The sequence below is a fragment of the Natrix helvetica genome (genome assembly GCF_964273705.1).
Source record: "Natrix helvetica genome assembly, chromosome: W".
Classification (NCBI taxonomy): Eukaryota; Metazoa; Chordata; class Lepidosauria; order Squamata; family Natricidae; genus Natrix; species Natrix helvetica.
The window spans coordinates 38,865,676-38,880,376 of NC_138555.1; the positions used below are offsets into that span (position 1 = coordinate 38,865,676).

Sequence of the window (14,701 nt, forward strand, 5' to 3'; positions counted from 1 at the left end):
AAGCTTGATGGAACAACAGGTGGAGAGCAAGAGGTCCCAAACCACACCTGTAGTGCATACTGCTACAGTCTTCAGCCTATCTGCAGCAATAGGCTGTGATCCAGTTCCCCATGGCAACCTGCAAGGCCTGGGTTGTGATGCTAGTTACCATGGCAGCACTGTTACTTTTTCCCCAGATGCATCCTCCAGCCCCTCCCCAGAACTCCATAGCAGCTGAGAAATAATCAGCAGGAAATTTTAATTAACAAGACAGTTTTGGAACAGACAACAAGTTGAGCAGGGGTCTTATAAGAAGTGTCACAGTTCTGTTTATCTGGTCAAAGCCAAGCATATGGCCACTTCTCTTCAATCAAGCAAGGCCCAAGGGAAACAGGAAAGCAAAGGATTGCTCATGAAAGCTCAGAGCTTCTTGTTTCATAGGTCATAGGATGCAAATGAAGCAACATCAAGGGCATATAATTGAAAATCACAAGGCCAAAGCAGTAAGGTTCTTAGGAAGCAAAAAGGAACAAGCCCGAAAAAATCAAAGTATATCAAATCAAATACAATAGCATTTAAGAATGTTATCAAGGAGCAGCTTTCCTAAATCAAGGAGGTGAAGATGGTCACAGCGCCCATATCCAAGGAACTGAGCTGGATCATCACAAGAGTCTACTGAGGAGGTCATAATTTAATGTTCAGATCAAAAAGTTCAAGAAGTTCAAAGGGAATTCAGAGCATTGTGATCCTGTGAGGGTCAGCAGCAGTTCAGGTGTTTCATTGGGTGTTCAGCTAGTTTCCTCAGAGTCTAGGACTTTGACATGGGTGAAAGGGAAGTGTCCACGGTGCCCATTCAGCTCTCCCTCCCATTGCCCGTTGACACTCATCTTGGTGACTGCAATGAGATCACCCACCTGTGGAATATCACAAGACACAAAGCCAAGATCAGAAGACTGCCCACTTTTCTGCACTTTCCCATTATCTCATTACCTGCAGGATAAAATTGATCAGATCCAGAGGGGATGGACCCACTCCAGTGCTCCGGGGGGGCGTCCGAGGCTAGTCTTGAGAGACCACGCTGGGAGGAGTTTGACCCTGTTGTCACCGAAGATTTGGACAGGTTGCGCGGGCGACTGCGAGCCACCACATGTTTATTGGACCCGTGTCCCTCCTGGTTGGTACTGGCTTCCTGGGAGGGCTCATGAGGCTGGCTACTGGGACTGGTGAACGCTTCGCTGAGTGAGGGCCTTTTACCAGCCGCCTTGAAAGAGGCGGTGGTGAGACCCCTGCTCAAGAAGCCTTCTCTGGACCCAAAGGAGCTAGCAAATTATCGTCCTGTCTCCAACCTTCCTTTTTTAGCGAAGGTTGTTGAGAGTGTGGTGGCTCAGCAGTTCCCGCGTCACCTGGAGGAAGCTGATTATTTAGACCCGCGCCAGTCCGGCTTCCGACCCGGTCACAGCACGGAGACGGCCTTGGTCGCGTTGGTAGATGATCTCTGGAGGGCAAAGGATGGGGGTTGTTCCTCCATCCTTGTCCTATTAGACCTCTCGGCGGCTTTCGATACCATCGACCATGGTATCCTATTGCGCCGTCTGGAGGGGTTGGGGGTCGGAGGCACCGTGTTACGGTGGTTCCGCTCCTACCTCTCTGGCCGGACGCAATGTGTGTTGGCAGGGGAGCAGAGGTCGACCCCGAGGCCCCTTACTTGTGGGGTCCCACAGGGGTCGATCCTCTCGCCTCTCCTGTTCAACACATATATGAAGCCGCTGGGCGAGATCATCCGTGGTTTCGGGGTGGGATACCATCTGTACGCTGATGACACTCAGCTGTATATTTCCACCCCAAACCACCCCAACGAGGCCGTCGAAGTGATGTCCCGGTGTCTGGAAGCCGTACGGGTCTGGATGGGTGACAACAGGCTCAAGCTCAACCCCTCCAAGACAGAATGGCTGTGGCTTCCGGCTTCCCGGTTCAACCAGCACATTCCATCGCTGGCCATCGGGGATGAGCAATTAGCCCCGGTGGAACGGGCGCGCAATTTGGGCGTCCTCCTTGATGCCCGGCTGGCTATGGAAGATCATGTGGCAGCCGTGGCGAGGGGGACATTCCACCAGGTTCGCCTGGTGCGCTAATTGCGACCCCTTTTGGACCGGGAGGCCTTGCGCACAGTCACTCACGCGCTGGTGACGTCTCGCCTGGACTACTGTAATGCTCTCTACATGGGGCTCCCCTTGAGGTGCACCCGGAGACTGCAGTTGGTCCAGAATGCAGCCGCGCAGGTAATTATGGGGAGATCGAGGTTCTCCCATATAACACCTCTCCTGCGCGAGCTGCACTGGCTTCCTGTGGCCTACCGGGTGCGCTTCAAGGTGTTAGTCACCATCTTCAAAGCGCTCCACGGCACAGGGCCTAGTTATCTGCGGGATCGTGTCCTGCCCCATACATCCCTGCGACCCATTCGCTCACACAGAGAGGGACTCCTCCGGGTGCCGTCCTCCAGAGAGTGTCAGAGGGCGGTGCCCAGGAGTAGGGCCTTCTCTGTGGTGGGCCCTACCCTTTGGAATGACCTCCCCCCAGACATTAGGACAACAACCGACCTCCGCTCCTTCCGTATGAAACTGAAGACCTACCTGTTTCGACTAGCCGGCCTGGCATAACTCTACAGCTTCTCCACCCCTTGGTCATTTTTTAACTGTTAATTTTAGTTTTTAAATTTTTAATGTTATTGGGGTTTTAACTTTTTCTAAGCACTGTAATTTAATTATTTATTTTTACCTCCTCTATATGATACTGTTTTGATTGTTGCTTCTGTACATCGCCCCAAGTCCCTGTGGGGAGAGGGGGCGACTAACAAGTTCAAATAAATAAATAAATAAATAAATAATCTCAAACTTTCCTAACTTCTGTGCTAGAATTATAACTCCTGTAATACATAGCCAAACAACTTCCACAACTGCTGGGCATCAAGCTGGTGAAAAAATGACTTATTTTCCCCAACACCTGACAGATGAGGATTTTACGGTCCTTTAGTGGTCATCTCAAATGAGGAATAGGTTCTAGGCCAGCACATTTCCAATATGCAAAAATACTGGCATGATGCCAGTATTTTTGCATATGAATGCAAAGAATCCTTGGTTAACCCTAACCCTGCACATCCCTCAGTCCTAGGAAATAGTTTGATAATTGCAATGGGCTTCTTAACAGCAGGGGCAGAAGTCTGTAGCCTGGATTCTTTCACCAGCAAAGCTGTTCTACTTAACATTTTGCTGAATAATCCTATCAGCATAATTTGCATTCTTCCCCCTGACATAACTTTTAAAGGTAAAGGGGAGGCAGGCCATAATTCCATGCCTCCTGGCAACAAAAGCATTGTTCAAGATTCATCATTAATCTATATCAGGGGTGTCAAACTCACATTGTCACATCATCACATGATGTATTGCAACTGTCCCCCCCCTTCGCTAAAACGGGTGGGGGTGGCCAGTGCGTGATGCATCCGGACCGTGGGCCGTGAGTTTGACTCCCCTGATCTATAACATCACCACTACGGTCATAAATCCCCATTCACATACATAATAACCAGATATTTATTCACCCCACCACCCTCCATGATCAAGATTATCCTGACCCTTTTTAAAGACATTCATTTTTACTCCTTTGGTGACTTGCCTCAAAAGCCAATGCTGTCTTGTCACTGGCACCAGGCACCCTTCTTTGCACTGCTCTGACTATTACGGGAGCATGTTGGGGGGCGCCATGGCTGCTGGGATGAGCATATGGACAAGGCTGGACATACGGCACAGGTATCATACCCACACGCCCATCGGCACGTTGAGCTGTCCACCACTGCTCTTCTGGCTTGGCCAAAACTCGCAAAGCCTCCCCTTTGGTGAAGGGAAGGTCTTCCTGGTCACGGCCAACAAAGTCATAGAGGGCACGGACCCACTCGCCAGCAGGAGACGGCTGGGCAAAGGAAGGGGCTACAACGCGTCCCAAGGGGGCTACCAGGGTGGTAGTGTCCAGGTAATGCAGGCGGTAGAAGTCTAAAAGAGCTGGAAAACCATCAAATGCATGCTCCCCAATCCGTAGGCGCCCAGGGAGGCTGTTTATTATGTAGTGTGAAACCTGAAAGAGACAGAATGGCAAAGAAACATAACCCTGCTATCCCAAACCTTCATCAAATTCATATGACAGAACAATCAATCTTGACCAACTAGGATGCATCCCTCTAGGTATGCCAACTTCAAATTTCAGAATGCCCCAGTGCCAAGTATTCTGGACACTAAAGTTCAAATGTCTAAAAGTCACTCTTCTAAATGTATCAGAACTCCCTGCTAACTCTCCAGAAGAGTCTCTATGTTTCTTTTTCCCCACCAAATATTAGGATTATTTTAAAATATCACCTTGGAGTTTTCACTGACGGAGAGGACATAGTCACCAGGGCATGTAGTACTATCCCGTACCAGAAAGGTTCCATGGCGGTGTCCCTGGAGACATGCAGCTGCTTCCTGACGACTCAGAGCTCCCATATACCATTCATGAGCATCCCCAAAAGCAGACATGGCTTGGGGGAACATTAAAGGTGGAAAAACCCACCACTCTCTTTGTTGAGCGTTATTCCTAAAAAAACCTGATAAGTTTTGCTCCAGTATTTGACAACACTTCACGAAATAAAGTTACCCTGTTGAATGTTTGCATTGGAATATTGTTTCTTTCAGTAGTTTAGTAGGACCTTTAAATAATCAGACATGTAATTCTGCAAGGGACCAGGATTTCTTATATAGTTCCACCCCAAAATCTTTCAGCCTAAGGACTACTATTCAAACTTGGTATCTCCTGAGAGTATCCACAGCTATTTTCCCACACACTTCCACACCACAGAAATATTTTCCCAGAACAAGAAAAGTAATATCTCAGGAATGCAAATAAAGTTTCTGCAATCAAATTGTTATCATTAATGGGAAGCAATTATTAAGTCTTTCATACATTTCCCAGTTTGAATATAATGGAATAGGAGGGATAGATACACTTTCAACAATAATAAATCACTTCAACAGTCATAAATTGCTTTAGGCTTACAATCAAACCAGCTACTCAAAGGTTGCTTCCATCGAAAAAACATCAACATACAATCATATGAGTAATATATTTACATAGGAATCAATATAGTGTCTTTTACTATCCAAATAACATTAAGAGAATAGATTTTGTAAACTACAAAATCTCCACTCCATTTAAATGAACATGAAGCATTATATGAGACATCAGCAGCGCAAAAAATATATAACAGGGTACTGTCATTTTAAAGTCAAATTTGAAAAGCCCTAATTTTTCACAAACAAAGCTGGCATGGTTCACAAGCACCTAAACGGACAGGATTATCTCTCCCACCTCCCAACCACAAACCCATCGTAACGAAGAATGAATATCTATGCCCACTAGCCTTTAACCCACAAAAGCCTTGAAGTGGATCCGCCACAGATCGACTGCGTCCTCTGCTCTGCATTCCTTCTATTGCTAGGTCGTCCTCTGGAGAAAACCACCGCACCCCAATTAACAGCTGTTGTTTCTCAGCTAATTAAAACTATTTCCCCAAGGCCTCTTGGCACATCAGAAATTGACCCGCCTTCTCCTCCTCCCACCCCCCCAAAAAAGCTCCACTGCACCAGAGGAAAAAGAAGCTGTCACCCCTCCCTAAATGGGGAGCATCCCACATGATGCCATCTAGCTCTGCCTCCAAAACTGGCCGCGCTACGCCTACACCCGCAACTCCGCCAGCCAAAGAGACCCCGAAACCCCCATTTTATCTCCACCCGGCCGGCGATTTCTCTTCCGCGGCATTGCAGCCCCGTAACTCCCCGATGCAACCGGCCAGCACCTCTTTCGCCCGGGACATCCGCAGAATCAGCGGAGCACCCTGCCGAGGCTCACCCGCCGGGACTCCACAATAAAGCCTCGCCTGCACATGTCACCCCGCTTTTCCAGCACTCCTGCCCGGGGACGCGGCAGGGCTCGGCAGTGGCACCCCCGTTCAACAGCCCGCGCCTTCCCTGGATGCCCCCCGCGGCCTGGCGCCCATCGCCCTGGGCTTGCCCTCGGAAAGCCTGGGAGTCCTGGCGGGCAGCCGACCCACCCCCGCCCGAAACCGCTGCCCGCAATCCGGATTGCAGCTGCCGAAGGGCTGATGGGAAAGTGACGCACTCCCCCTCCTCCCCCTCCGCTGTTTAAGAAGGGGTGGGGCAGCCATCTTGAGTGTTGGCAAAAGAGGTCTAGGGGAAGGGGCTGCCACCATCTGCACTGTGGGAATGGCCTTCCACGCCAAGGTGGAGGCTGCGGTCGAGCTGGGTGTGGTGTGGTGGGGTGTTTGTGGCTGCAAAGATGGGTAGATGGGTGGATTTATTTATTTGACGTATGCCATAGAGTACATGGAGTATTAAAAGTATATAAATATGTAGGGACATAATAATGGAATAGGTGGATTTATTGGGACATGATCATAATTTGCTGTTTTGCTTTTGTAAGACTTGCTTTGCTAAGAATTGGAATTTTAAGTCCGTGTTTTTTTGTATACCTCAGTGCCTGGAATGGAATACGTCAGAATGCGTCGTGGGCATAAAGTAGAATAAAATATGGATTAAAATATAAGAATGGAGATGTGGCATAAAAGGGACAGTTGGAAGCTTGCTTAAAGGGACAGGGAAATGTCATCAGCCTTCAACCACAACATGTTCCAGCAAATGTCCCTATGTCAAAAGTCCAAAACCACAAGGTTCAATTAAAGTTTGTTAATGGCACGTAGTCCATACCTGTAACTAAAGGAGAAGTAAGACCCCCATCTCCTTATAAGGCTTTTTCCTCAAGGTAACCAATAAGAAATGAGTAAAGTGTTTCCGTGTTACACTGTCTTTGAGAATGTATAAGAATGTGTGCATCAATAATAAAGATTGTTCAGAATTTGCAATGTTAGCCATGGGCTAACGTTTCTGAACCTGGCTGCCAAATAAACTTTTCCTGTATCCTGAGAAGTCTAAGCCTGTCATTTTCTGCAACAATTCTGGCGACCGTGGCGGCAGGACTTAGAGCGATGTTTCGCTGAGGACGGAACGGACCGACCGGTGCCCCATCGAGGCCATCTCGCCCTTCTTCAGGCGCCACAGAGATCTTTCTCTGGAAGGGGGCCGATGACCCCTCTTGGGCATCCGGAGGACACCACCGATCCAAGAATCTGACCAGGATCAGGACAAGTTAATAAAAATTACGCCGGCTGAGAAAGAAGACGCCTGAGTGGAAGAAGGGGCCCGATCACCCCCCTGAGCCCGGGATAGCGTCCCTTCCAAATGGAACCGGCGTATCCTAATGAGGCTCTAGGTTTGTTTGGGTGGTTAAGTCATCGCAGTTCCTGAAGGCGACCGTGGTATTCCGGCACCCCAGGTCGGTGACAGTGTCTTAGAAATAGAACATGGGAAGGTGGGGAGCGTTCCTCGAACGCCTCTCCAATACATGTTGAGGAGGAAAAAAAAGCTTTGAGAGAGTTTTAGTAAAAAGTCTCTGGCAGAGAAATTATCCTCACCCCTATTATAAAAGCCTCAAGGAGGAAAGAAAAAGCTTTGAGAGAGTCTCAACGAAACATTTAGTTCCTGTCTGTTTTAACTTGCATGGTTGTCCTTGATGATGTGTTTAAGTGTTTTTTTGTTTTGTTAAAAAGAAAGAACAAACGGTCCCATTAGGTGGGGCCAGGAGAAAGAAAACCAAAAAGGTTATCTAAGGGATAGATCAAGTGGACCACAAACCTGGTCCAAGGCAGCAGTTGAGATAAAAACTCAGGTTGCCCCTAAGGGAATTTTATTGCCAGAAGCTGAGGGGGAGCTACGTAAGGTGTAGATATATGCTCCATTCTCAATGGCTGATTTATATAATTGGAAAAATAAAATTCCTGCTTATAGAGAAAATCCAGATGAGATGCATGTCCTTTTTGCATCCATTTTTCTGAACTCACCAGTCTGCTTGGGCTGACATAAAAAGTCTGATGGAAATTTTATTAACCACAGAGAAAAAAAGGCTGGTAAAGGTAACCATGAATAAGCCTTTGCAGACGGATCATGTAAAAAATAAAAAAATAAAAATCCAGACTGGACATGGTTACTGAAGAAACCAGATTAGGAACCTAGTACATTCAGCTGCAAAACTATTGGACCTTAGTTTTGTTAGGATTCAAACAAAAGTTAAGAATTTAGGGAAGGTCTATTAAATTCAACAGAAACAGGATGAAAATCCAGGGGAATTCCTAGAATGCATTTACTAAACCTTTAGGCAATATACCACATTAGATCCTGAGGTTGAAGAAAATAAGAGAATGGTCAATATGATCTCCAGAAGATAGGCTAAAGATACAGAAGGATCTTGACAAACTTGAACATTGGGCACTATCTAATAAAATGAAATTCAATGGTGAAAAGAGTAAGATTCTACATTTAGGCAACAAAAATGAAATGCACAGGTACAGTATAGGGTGGTACCTTGCTCAACAGTAGTAACTGTGAAAGGGATCTTGGAGTCCTAGTGGACAACCATTTAAATATGAGCCAGCAGTGTGCAGCAGCTGCCAAAAAAGCCAACACAGTCCTAGGCTGCATCAACAGAGGGATAGAATCAAGATCATGTGAAGTGTTAATACCACTTTATAAGGCCTTGGTAAGGCCACACTTGGAATATTTGCATTCAGTTTTAGTCACCACGATGTAGAAAAGATGTGGAGACTCTAGAAAGAGTGCAGAAAAGAGCAACAAAGAAGAGGGAGTTAAAAACTATTTTCCAAGGCACCTGAGGGTAGAACAAGAAGCAATGGGTGGAAACTAAAGCAACTTAGAACTGAGGAGAAACTTCCTGACAGTTAGAACAATTAATCAGTGGAACAGCTTGCCTCCAGAAGTTGTGAATGCCCCAAAACTGGAAGTCTTTAAGAAGATGTTGGATAGTCATTTGTCTGAAACGGTATAGGGTTTCCTGCCTGGGCAGGGGGTTGGACTAGAAGACCTCCAAGGTCCCTTCCAACTCTGCTATTGTATTGTATCTTCATTGGTCACTCTGCAGATGACATTAGGAAAAAAATGGGGGCCAGGAAAGGCATCTCTGAACTTGTGGAATGAGCATACAAGGGCTCAAAACCTCAGAAAAGAAGGAACTTCAAAAGGCAAGAGGAAACACATTTTTTCTCGCCAAGGCTCTTAGATAGAGTGGGAGGCAAGGGGACCTGCCGGAAGAATTGTCGAGGAGGTTGTTTGCGGGGATCGGTAGTTAGAGGCACACATGCTGTTGTTAATCAGGTTGCTGCAGCCTGTCTCTGTTGTGACAAAACAACCCAAAGACAGGATAGAAACTTCCTTTGGAAGTCCTTCTACAGGGCTCCCAGGTGCTGTGTGGCAAATAGATGTCCCCACAATTTTCCCAGAAAGTGAGATTTAGAGATCTCTTGGTTTTATGTGTACTAAAAGACATTGTGCCAAGGTTTGGGGTGCCTTTGAATAGAGCCTCAGATTCTGGCCACCATCAGATGAATCAAGAGCCCCACCCAGATGCAAACGATGTGTTAATGAAAGTCTCCATACATCTGGATCTTTAAAAATATGCCAGCGCTGCTGGGAGATCCAACCTAGAACCCTGGCCGAATGCAAACAATGTGTGGACAAACATCTCTATACATTGTCTCTATACATCTTTTTTTTTTTGAAAAAGTTTTATACAAACAAATTTTCCCCCTTCCCCCCCCCCCCCCGCCATATAATGTAAATCACATACAAACACTGTGCCCCCTCCCCTCCCCCGTCTTAAAATAGATTTCTCATTCAAATATTGTGCCCCCTCACCTCCCAACAATCATAGTATAAGTTTCTCTTAAAGTAACAATAGCCCAATAACCCCATCATCTAAATTAATTAAACATATATAAATCATAATATAGGTTTCTGTTCTGACCCCCCCCTTCCTCCGTTGCCCACACAGTACACACACTCCGGAACAGTACAAGGGAACAAGGTTTATTACACCAACAGACAAGAGGCTTTGTGGCAGCAAGCCACCAAGACAGAACTCACAAAGACAGAACACACAAAAGCAGCAATCCAGCTTGCCAGGATCTCAGACTAGAGTTGCTGTCCAAAGTCCTTTGTTGATTGCTACGCAGAGCCTGTCCAGAGTCAACCCTTTTATAACCTAAAAAGGGCGTCTCCCAACAGCACCTGAGAGCTCTTTACTGCCTATAATTACGCCCACGCTCCTGGCGTTTGTGGGCGCGCCGGAAACGAGCATCCCGAAACGCCCTACTAAGTCCTGAGTCACTATCCTCTCCGCTGCTCCAAGGCAGGGCAACGGGAGTCCTCCTCCTCTCGCTCTCACCGCTGCTCCATGCCTCTGGCGCCACCTGGTGGCCGACCAGACTCTCGGATTCCTGCTCAGCCTCCGAATCCTGTCCAGGATCGCACATCCCTTCTGTAGCTGACTCGCATGGAGTATCACTCTCGGAGTCTGGTGACAGCGGCACTGGCTGGGCCACAACAGGTTTCTCTTAAAGTAGCAATATCTCATTAATCCCATCTTCTAAATTTATTATGCATATATATTTCCCCACCCTCCACCCTAACCCTCCCCCACCTCCCAATCGAACCCACCCCCCTGACTTCCGCTATACACCACTCTAACAATTCCAAGCATCCCATATATCATTTACTCTGATCATCTGTCAATCTGAACATTCTTACCTAAAGGCTACATAGTACTTCCTAGTCTGATATTTATTCTGTATATAATCAATCCATTTCACCCATTCCTGTGTATAATTCTCCTGCTTCTGACCTTTTAAGAAAGCTGAGATTTTTGCCATTTCGGCGAACCCCGCCACTTTCTGAATCCATTGATCAATTGTCGGTAAAAAATCTTTTTTCCAATGTTGCGCAATCAACAACCTAGCTGCTGTAACCATATACAAAACCAGTTTTGTTTCCCCTTTAGTAAAATCCTTAGTTATACCCACTAAAAACATTTGCGGAGTAAATTGTATTCTTTTCTTAAATACATTTTGCATAACCCACCATATTTTTATCCAAAAAGCTTTAACCTTATTGCAAGTCCACCATACATGAAAAAAGGTAGCATCTAGGCACCCGCATCTCCAACATTTTGGTTGAACATTTGGGTACATGCATGATAATTTTTTAGGATCTAAATACCATCTGTAAAACATTTTATAAAAGTTCTCCCTTAAATTCTGTGACTGTGTAAATTTAACATTCTGAACCCATATTTTTTCCCACGTGTCCAACATAACCGACTCATCAAAATTCTGAGCCCATTTAATCATACAATCCTTAACCAATTCACTTTCTGAGTCTCTTTCTAACAGTACATTATATATTCTTTTAACCTGTTTTGGGCCAGTCTCTTTTATCTGCTTGATCAGTTCCACTTCTTTATCCATAAAACCGACCCTACAGTCTTCTTTCCATCTCTTCTGTAACTGTATATAGTGTAACCAATTTAAAGTAATTCCTTCTTCCAACAGTTGTTCCAAAGTTTTCAGCTGCCATTCGTCCCCATCAGCAATAAGCACATCTTTATATAAACACCCCCCGAGTGACTTAGTATTCGTAATCCACATGGTGTCTGCAAGATCCAACCAAAGCGGTATTTTATAATCCCAGTTGGGCCGGTGCTTCTTCCATATTCTCATCAAAGCACTTCGGAGAACATGATTGTTAAACACTTTATCCACCCTATCTTCATAAAAAAGATATGCATGCCATCCCAGAACAAGGTCATGACCTTCTATATTCAACAGTTCCGTTTTTGTTTTCCCAAACCAATCTGCTACATGCGTCAATACTGCAGCTTCATAATACAATCGGAGGTTTGGGAGTCTAAGGCCACCTCCTTCACGAGTATCTTGCATAATCTTCATCTTTACTCTCGGTTTTTTCTCCTTCCAAACAAATTTATTTAATATTGCTTGCCATTCTAACAAAATTTTATCCGATTTAAGCACCGGTATCTTCTGGAATAAAAAGATGAATCTAGGTAGAATATTCATTTTAATTGCTGAAATCCTTCCAAGCAAAGATAGTTGTAACTTTTTCCACACTTGAAGATCTTTCTGTATCTTTTGCCACAACACTTCATAATTATTTAGGAAAAGTTTTGTATTTGATTCTGTGATTTGTATTCCTAAATATTTGACCTTGGAGACTATTTCGAAACCTGCCAAGCTTACAAGTCTCTTTCTTTGAATCTGTGTCATGTTTTTAACCATCATTTTCGTTTTGTTTTGATTTAGTCTAAACCCGGACACCATGCCAAATTCTGCTATGATATTTTTCATCTGGATTATTGAATTCAAAGGACGTGAAAGGGTAACAACCAGATCATCGGCAAATGCTCTAGTTCTGTATTCCTTTTGCCTGATAGCTATGCCATCTAAGGATTTAGAGTCCCGAATTGTATTCAACAAGACTTCCAAGGTTAAGATAAATAACAATGGGGATAATGGGCAACCTTGTCTTGTACCTTTTTTTATCTCGAAAGTTGTTAACAAATTTCCGTTAATAATAAGTTGTGCATTTTGTTGCTGATAAATTGCTCCAATCGCCTGCCGAAATCGTGGTCCCATATCCATCTTTTCCAAAGTCTTGGTTAGAAAATTCCAATTCACTCGATCAAAGGCCTTCTCTGCATCCAAGAAGACCAGCACTGCAGAGATCTGCTTATTCTTATCAAGATAGTCAATTAAATCTATGAGTTGCCTTACATTCTCCTTCATGTGTCTGCCTTCAATAAATCCTGCTTGATCATGATGAATAACCTCTTGGATAACCGGCATCAATCTGTTGGCTAGTACTTTAGCAAATATTTTATAATCTGTGTTCAGAAGAGATATCGGTCTATAATCCTCTGGTTTCTTAGGGCCATCTTTGTCTTTGGGTATCAATGATATAAAAGCCACTTTCCATGAAGAGGGTATTTTACCTCCTTGCTGTATGTTGCGAAATAGTTCTGTAAGATATTCAATCATTTCCAATTGTAAAGTTTTATAGTACATTGTAGTCAAACCATCAGTCCACGGAGCCTTGGCTAATTTAAGTTGGTTTATAGCTAAAATAATCTCATCAGCAGTTATCAGACGTTCCAAATTTGCCTTTTGGAGCACGGATATTTTAGTAAGCCTTTTTCCTTCCAAAAAGTCATCTACTGACTTGTTCTGTATATTGTCCTGTACATATAATTTAGCATAATAGTCCACAAATGATTTTTAATCAAGTCTTGTTGATATACCGTTTTCCCTCCATACTCAATTCTATCAATAATTCTGTCATTCGTGTTCTTTCTCAAGGTATAAGCCAACCACCTACCAAGTTTGTTAGCATTAGCAAAGGTATTATGTTTAGCAAATTGTAAGTTGGTTGCTGTTTGTTCTGCTATAAGCATTTGAAATTGATCTTTCAACAGCTTTATCGCCAACTGAAGTGCCTCATCTTTTGGGGTTGCTATAAGTAACTGTTCCTTGTTTTTTATTTCATCTTCCAATTCCATTCTCCTTTTCTGTCTGTTTTGTTTATGTTTAGAATTCATATGTATCAGGACCCCGCGCATGTAAGCTTTACTTGCATCCCAAACTGTTTCAATGGGAGTACCCTTATTCATGTTAAAACTAAAAAATTCCTTCATGAGTTTTTTAAGTTCATCAACATTTTTTTCATATCTAAATAAATTTTCATTTACTCTCCAAGACCTTCTTGGCCTCCTACCTAACTCAATTTCTAACCACACCGGGCTATGGTCAGTTAGTCTCCTGGAGAGTATCTTAGTTTTCTTAGCTTTAGGAAGTAAATCCGGTGTTAACAAAAAAAAAATCAATCCTTGAAAAGGATTTATGTCTATCTGAGTAGAAAGAAAAGTCCATCTCATTTGGATGTTGTATCCTCCAAACATCTTTTAGTTTCAAGTCGTCTTGTAAGTAAAAAAAAAACCTTTGGTAATTTGGTAGTGAATTTAGTCATTGTTCTCTTATCTATCCTTGGAGAAATCACTCCATTCCAATCTCCCATAATTAAAATACTCTTAAAATTCCAATCTAAAATTTTTAAATGAAGCATCTTATAAAAGCTTTCTTGTTGTTGATTAGGTGCATATATTCCTACCACCAAAATAGGACCAAAGTCTGTATCAAGTTCAATTGCTATATATCTACCACTGTCATCCGCCTCTATAACTTTAGTTGAAAATCTTTTATTTATATATATCACCACTCCATTTTTCTTTACCAAATTAGAGGCAGCATAAGATGTTCCCAATTTTGAATTCACTAAATACTTCTGGTCTTGCAACCTAATATGAGTCTCTTGAAGGCAAACAACATCATTATTAAATTGCTTCAAATAATAAAATATTTTTTTCCTTTTTTGTGGAGAATTCAATCCATTCACATTCCAAGATAATAATTTAAACATCTTTTGGTCTGATCTGAAGCGTTGAGAGCATTTGCTGAAGATCTCTCTCCACAAGACTAATCTTCGGCCCTGCTCCTACTCCCATGGCTCCAATTTGCTTCTTACCTTCCTTCTTGGCACATTGTACTTGGGGCTTCCCCTGCTTGTGAGATTCTAGCATTTGTCTGGTCATAGATCTAGTAACACGTTGTTCCACTGGCTTAAGTAATGGCATTTCAATGAGGGTCTTG

General features: G+C 44.0%; 1 protein-coding gene across 1 annotated transcript; it reads right to left on the bottom strand.

Moving 5' to 3' along the window:
- Positions 1-221: 221 nt before the first annotated feature.
- LOC309400474 (crk-like protein) lies at positions 222-6,166 on the bottom strand. The gene is made up of 3 exons (XM_081968992.1): positions 4,383-6,166; positions 3,649-4,104; positions 222-893 (listed from the first exon to the last, which is right to left on the bottom strand). Exons 1-3 carry the CDS (start codon positions 4,554-4,556, stop codon positions 768-770), a joined length of 756 nt encoding a protein of 251 aa, XP_081825118.1. The 5' UTR covers positions 4,557-6,166; the 3' UTR covers positions 222-767.
- Between the last annotated feature and the right edge of the window lie 8,535 nt (positions 6,167-14,701).

Bases quoted from the DNA above. Each gene is read 5' to 3' on its own strand.
- LOC309400474 (XM_081968992.1), bottom strand. From the start codon at position 4,556: ATGTTCCCCCAAGCCATGTCTGCTTTTGGGGATGCTCATGAATGGTAT. The intron at 4,105-4,382 runs GTGATATTTTAA...TGTCTCTTTCAG, and splicing joins CCGTCAGTGAAAACTCCAAG to GTTTCACACTACATAATAAA. The intron at 894-3,648 runs GCAAGTCACCAA...GATATTCCACAG, and splicing joins AGACAGCATTGGCTTTTGAG to GTGGGTGATCTCATTGCAGT.